A 4,492-nucleotide genomic window follows, 5' to 3' on the forward strand; every position below is an offset into this window, starting at 1 on the left:
TTTTTTTTTTTTTAAAGTTAGAATCTTACTCTGTCACCCAGGCTGGAGTGCAGTGGCATGCTCACAACCACTACAGCCTTGACATGCTAGGCTCAGGTGATTCTTCTGCCTCAGCCTTCCCAGTAGCTGGAACTACAGATGTGTGCCACCATACCTGGCTAATGTTTTAATTTATTGTAGAGTCGAAGTCTCACCATGTTGCCCAGGCTGGTCTCGAACCCATGTCTCCCAGAGTGCTGGGATTACAGGCTTGAGCCACCATGCCCAGCCAGGAGTAGAATAATTCTAGTGTAGAATTATTGCATTAATCTCTAAGAGCATTTCATACTTTTAAAAGACTTCATGCCTTCTCTACTCCCACTGCTTCACCTGACTAGCTTAAAAAAAAAACAAAAAAACGACTATGAGAATAACTCCATGTCATGATCTTGAATAAGTTTCTAAACCCCTTCTGTCAACTAAGAATAGTTAATATCTAACCTCCCTCTTGAGTCAGGCATGTGATGAGTTTAGCACACAGCAGGTATTCAGAGAGAAACTTCTGGTTGAAAACAAGACTTTTGAATTATATGATCTTTAATTGTAGGCTGTTTCAGCTTTGACTAAATGATTTTGAGTGTCAGTATTATATGTGGGAAGACAAGGGCTATGAAGTCAGAGCATCCCAGTTCAGCCAGTTACAAGTTGTTTGTGAGAATTTTCTCAAATGTAAAACAGGGATATAATTCCTACCTAGAGTTTCACTGTAAGGATTAAGGTAGATAATGAACAGAATGTAGGCTGTGTATGCTGCCTCATAATAATAGTAGGCTCCTAGTACATGGTAGTTTTTGTTTTGTTTTGCTGTTTAGAGACAGACTCTTTGTTGCCCAGGCTGGAGTGCAGTGGTGCAGTCATAGCTCACTGTGGCCTCGAACTCTTGGGCTCAAGTGATCCTCCCACCTCAGCCTCCCGAGTAGCTGGAACTACAGGTGTATGCCACCACTCCCACCTAATTTTTGTATTTTTTGTAGAGATGGAGTTTTGGTGTGTTGCCCGGGCTAATCTCAAACTACTGAGCTCAAGCGATTTTCTTGCCTCAATCTCCTAAAGTGCTGGATTACAGGCATGTCCAGCAAAAATCCTTATTTTATTGTATTGTATTTTTTTTTTTGAGTCAGAGTCTCACTCTGTCACCTAGGCTGGAGTGCAGTGGCACTATCGTAGCTACCACAGCCTCAAACTTCTGGGCTCAGGCAATTCTTCTGCCTCAGCCCTCCAAGCAACTGGGACTACAGATGTGTGCCACCAAGCCCAACTAATATTTTTTCAATTGTAGGGACAAGGTCTCACCAAGTTGCCCAGGCTGATCTCAAACTCCTAGACTCAGGCATTACTTTTGCCTCCACCTCTCAAAGTGCTGGGATTATAGGCATGAGTCACTGCACCCAACCAGTGATAAAAATTGTTAATAATAAGACAACACAAGTTTCTCAAGAAGGATAGGCTTGAGAAGATGAGATTCCCTATCAGTCTCAAAGTTTTCTTTTCTTTTCTTTTTTTGAGTTGGAGTCTCACTCTGTTGCCCAGACTGGAGTGCAGTGGCCGCTGCTGGCCACCGCAGCCTCGACCTGCTGGGCTCTGGTGATCCTTCCGCCTCAGCCTTCCAAGTAGCCGGAATTACAGGCATGCGCCACCACGCCCAGCTGATTTTTTGATTTATTGTAGAGATGAGGTCTCGCTGCCCAGGCGGGTCTTGAACCCGTGGGCTCAGGCCATCCGTTCACCTCAGCCTCCCAAAGGCGCGGGTTTTTTTTTTTTTTTTTAAGTTGGGGTCTCTCTCTGTCACCCAGACTGGAGTGCAGTGACCGCTCCCCGCCACCACAATCTTGACCTGCTGGGCTCCGGCGATCCTTCTGCCTCAGCCTTCCAAGTAGCCAGAATTACAGGCATGCGCTACCACGCCCGGCCGATTTTTTTGATTTATTGTAGAGATGAGGTCTCGCTGCCCAGGCGGGTCTCAAACCTGTGGGTTCAGGCAATCCACTCACCTCAGCCTCCCAAAGGTGTGGGATTACAGGCTGAGCCACCGAGCCCAGCTTAATTTTTTGATTTATTGTAGAGATGAGGTCTTGCCAAGTTGCCCAGGCGGGTCTCGAACCCGCGGGCTCAGGCAGTTCACTCACCTTGGCCTCCCAAAGCGTGGGATTACAGGTTGAGCCACCGAACCCGGCCTCAAAGTTTTCTAAAGAAGGAAACAAAACCTTCACTTTTGCATGGTTGCTGACATCCAAGTCAGTGGCAGGACACTGCAAGTACTAATGTCCAAAAAAGAGTAGCTGATTTATTGCCATTGTGTGACTGTCAACTTCTGTAGGAGTTATCTTGTTGTACAATTAAAACATTAGAATATTTTGGGTTAGATGATTGTCTCTGCTTCTGTTTTTTGTTGTTGTTGTTTTTGTTTTGAATCAGAGTCTCACTCTGTTGCTCAGGCTGGAGTGCAGTAGCACAATCATAGCTACCACAGCCTCAACCTTCCAAATAACTGGGACTTACAGGTGCATGCCACCGCACCCGGTTAAATTTTTTAATTTATTGTAGAGATGAGGTCTTGCCATGTTGCCCAGGCTGGTTTTGAACTCCTGAGTTCAGGCAGTCTTCTCGCCTTGGCCTTCCGAAGTGCTGGGATTACAAGGATGAATCATGACGCCCAGCCTCTGCTTTTGTTTATAAACTTTGTTTCTACACACCAAAATGGAACTCTGAATGTTATAGTGCAAAGTTCATGAACTTTAAATTTAAACAGACAAGGAATCTGGCTATTTTACCCATCACTTGGGTGGTTGGGGGCAAGTCGTATGACTTCTCTGTTTAAAAAATGAAAGGGTGGGCTGGGTGCAGTGGCTCTACAAAAAATTTTTTTTAAAATTAGCCAAGCATGTTGGCATGTTCATGTAGTCCCAACTACTCAGAAGGCTGAAGTGGAAGGATCTCTTGAGCCCAGGATATCAAGGTTGCAGAGAACTGTGTTTGTACCACTGCACTCCAGCCTGGTTGATAGAGTGAGACACTGACTCAAAAAAAGGTGGACAGAGAGAGGGATTTAAATATTTGGTGTTCTTATACAAATTAAATTAGATAACTTTTATATATATATATATATTTTTTTTTTTTTTTTTTTTTTTGAGTTGGAGTCTCACTCTGTCGCCTAGACTGGAGTGCAGTGGCCGCTCCCGGCCACCGCAGCCTTGACCTGCTGGGTTCCGGCGATCCTTCCGCCTCAGCCTTCCAAGTAGCCGGAATTACAGGCACGCGCTACCATGCCTGGCTGATTTTTTTATTTATTGTAGAGATGAGGTCTCACTGCCCAGGCGGGTCTCGAACCCATGGACTCAGGCAATCCACTCACCTCAGCCTCTCAAAGGCGTGGGATTACAGGCTGAGCCACCGAGCCTGGCTAGATAACTTATATATAATGTTCCTCACATATATCCTAGAAGTATTTGTTTTCTTTTGCTTCCGTGAAGGCATAAATAATGGCTTATACTTTTTGGGGTTATGTCTCATAGTATTAACATGTTGCTTACACTCAAAGGTAGTTAATTACTCACACTTAATATACAGTAACCAAGGAGGAAAGGAAATGTAATTGAAAAAGTACTAGACTGGAAATCAGGAGGCCTGGGCTGTTGTTTCAAGTTGACATTTAACTAGCAATATAACCCTAGATAAGTCTTTTTATCTCTGGTCCCATTTTCCTCATTTTTACTTTTCTATTAAATCGTTTATGGAAATATACTATTAGAGAAGTTTTTCTTTTCTATTTAAGCAGATAGTATCGCATTACAACCCCCACGTATTACTATTTTTAAGTTACTCTTTATATTGTGTTTTTGGGTTAAATGCTTTTGTTCTAGAATTATAATTATTTTTCTTTCTTACCAGATTTAAGTATTGTTTAAGCTGCATCAATGGAGCACATACAGGGGGCTTGGAAGACGATCAGCAATGGTTTTGGATTCAAAGATGCGGTGTTTGATGGCTCCAGCTGCATTTCCCCTACAATAGTTCAGCAGTTTGGCTATCAGCGCCGGGCTTCAGATGATGGCAAACTCACAGATTCTTCTAAGACAAGCAACACTATTCGTGTTTTCTTGCCGAACAAGCAAAGAACAGTGGTATGTGAACATTCCTCTTAGAAAATTTAGCTATTCATCTGCCTAAAGAAAACATTATGGATCTTGTTGCCTAACTTATCGACAGGCAAATCTTCATTGTCATTTAGGGTCTTTATTAACTGTTTATCCAGTTGCAGATTTTTTCTTCATATTGGTGTTCCTTCCACACTCCATGTTTTTTCCTGCTTCTTGGTCTTCCTTCTGTTAATACTCTTGCTTGAAATGTCTTCCTTTCTGCCACTTCATCCAAACAGATAGTACATTTTTATGGGTATATTTCTTTTTTTTTTTTTTTTTGAGTTGGAGTCTCACTCTGTCGCCCAGACTGGAGT

The 4,492-nt window shown here is 43.0% G+C and overlaps 1 protein-coding gene across 4 annotated transcripts in view; it reads left to right on the forward strand.

The window, feature by feature from the left end:
• RAF1 (Raf-1 proto-oncogene, serine/threonine kinase) overlaps positions 1 to 4,492 on the forward strand; it is a 32,547-nt gene that overhangs the window by 2,105 nt on the left and 25,950 nt on the right. For 2 of the 4 annotated variants that reach the window (XM_021714121.1, XM_008061419.1), the window contains exon 2: positions 3,928 to 4,160. In XM_021714121.1, the coding sequence (XP_021569796.1) occupies positions 3,954 to 4,160 (207 nt within the window). In that variant the 5' untranslated portion in view covers positions 3,928 to 3,953. Of the gene's footprint in view, positions 1 to 3,924; positions 4,161 to 4,492 lie in introns of those variants that run through there. The other 2 variants (XM_021714122.1, XM_021714123.1) reach the window with 1 other exon arrangement.

The sequence above is a fragment of the Carlito syrichta genome, unplaced genomic scaffold, assembly GCF_000164805.1.
Source record: "Carlito syrichta isolate Samal-C Ts95f unplaced genomic scaffold, Tarsius_syrichta-2.0.1 Scaffold305248, whole genome shotgun sequence".
Taxonomy (NCBI): Eukaryota; Metazoa; Chordata; class Mammalia; order Primates; family Tarsiidae; genus Carlito; species Carlito syrichta.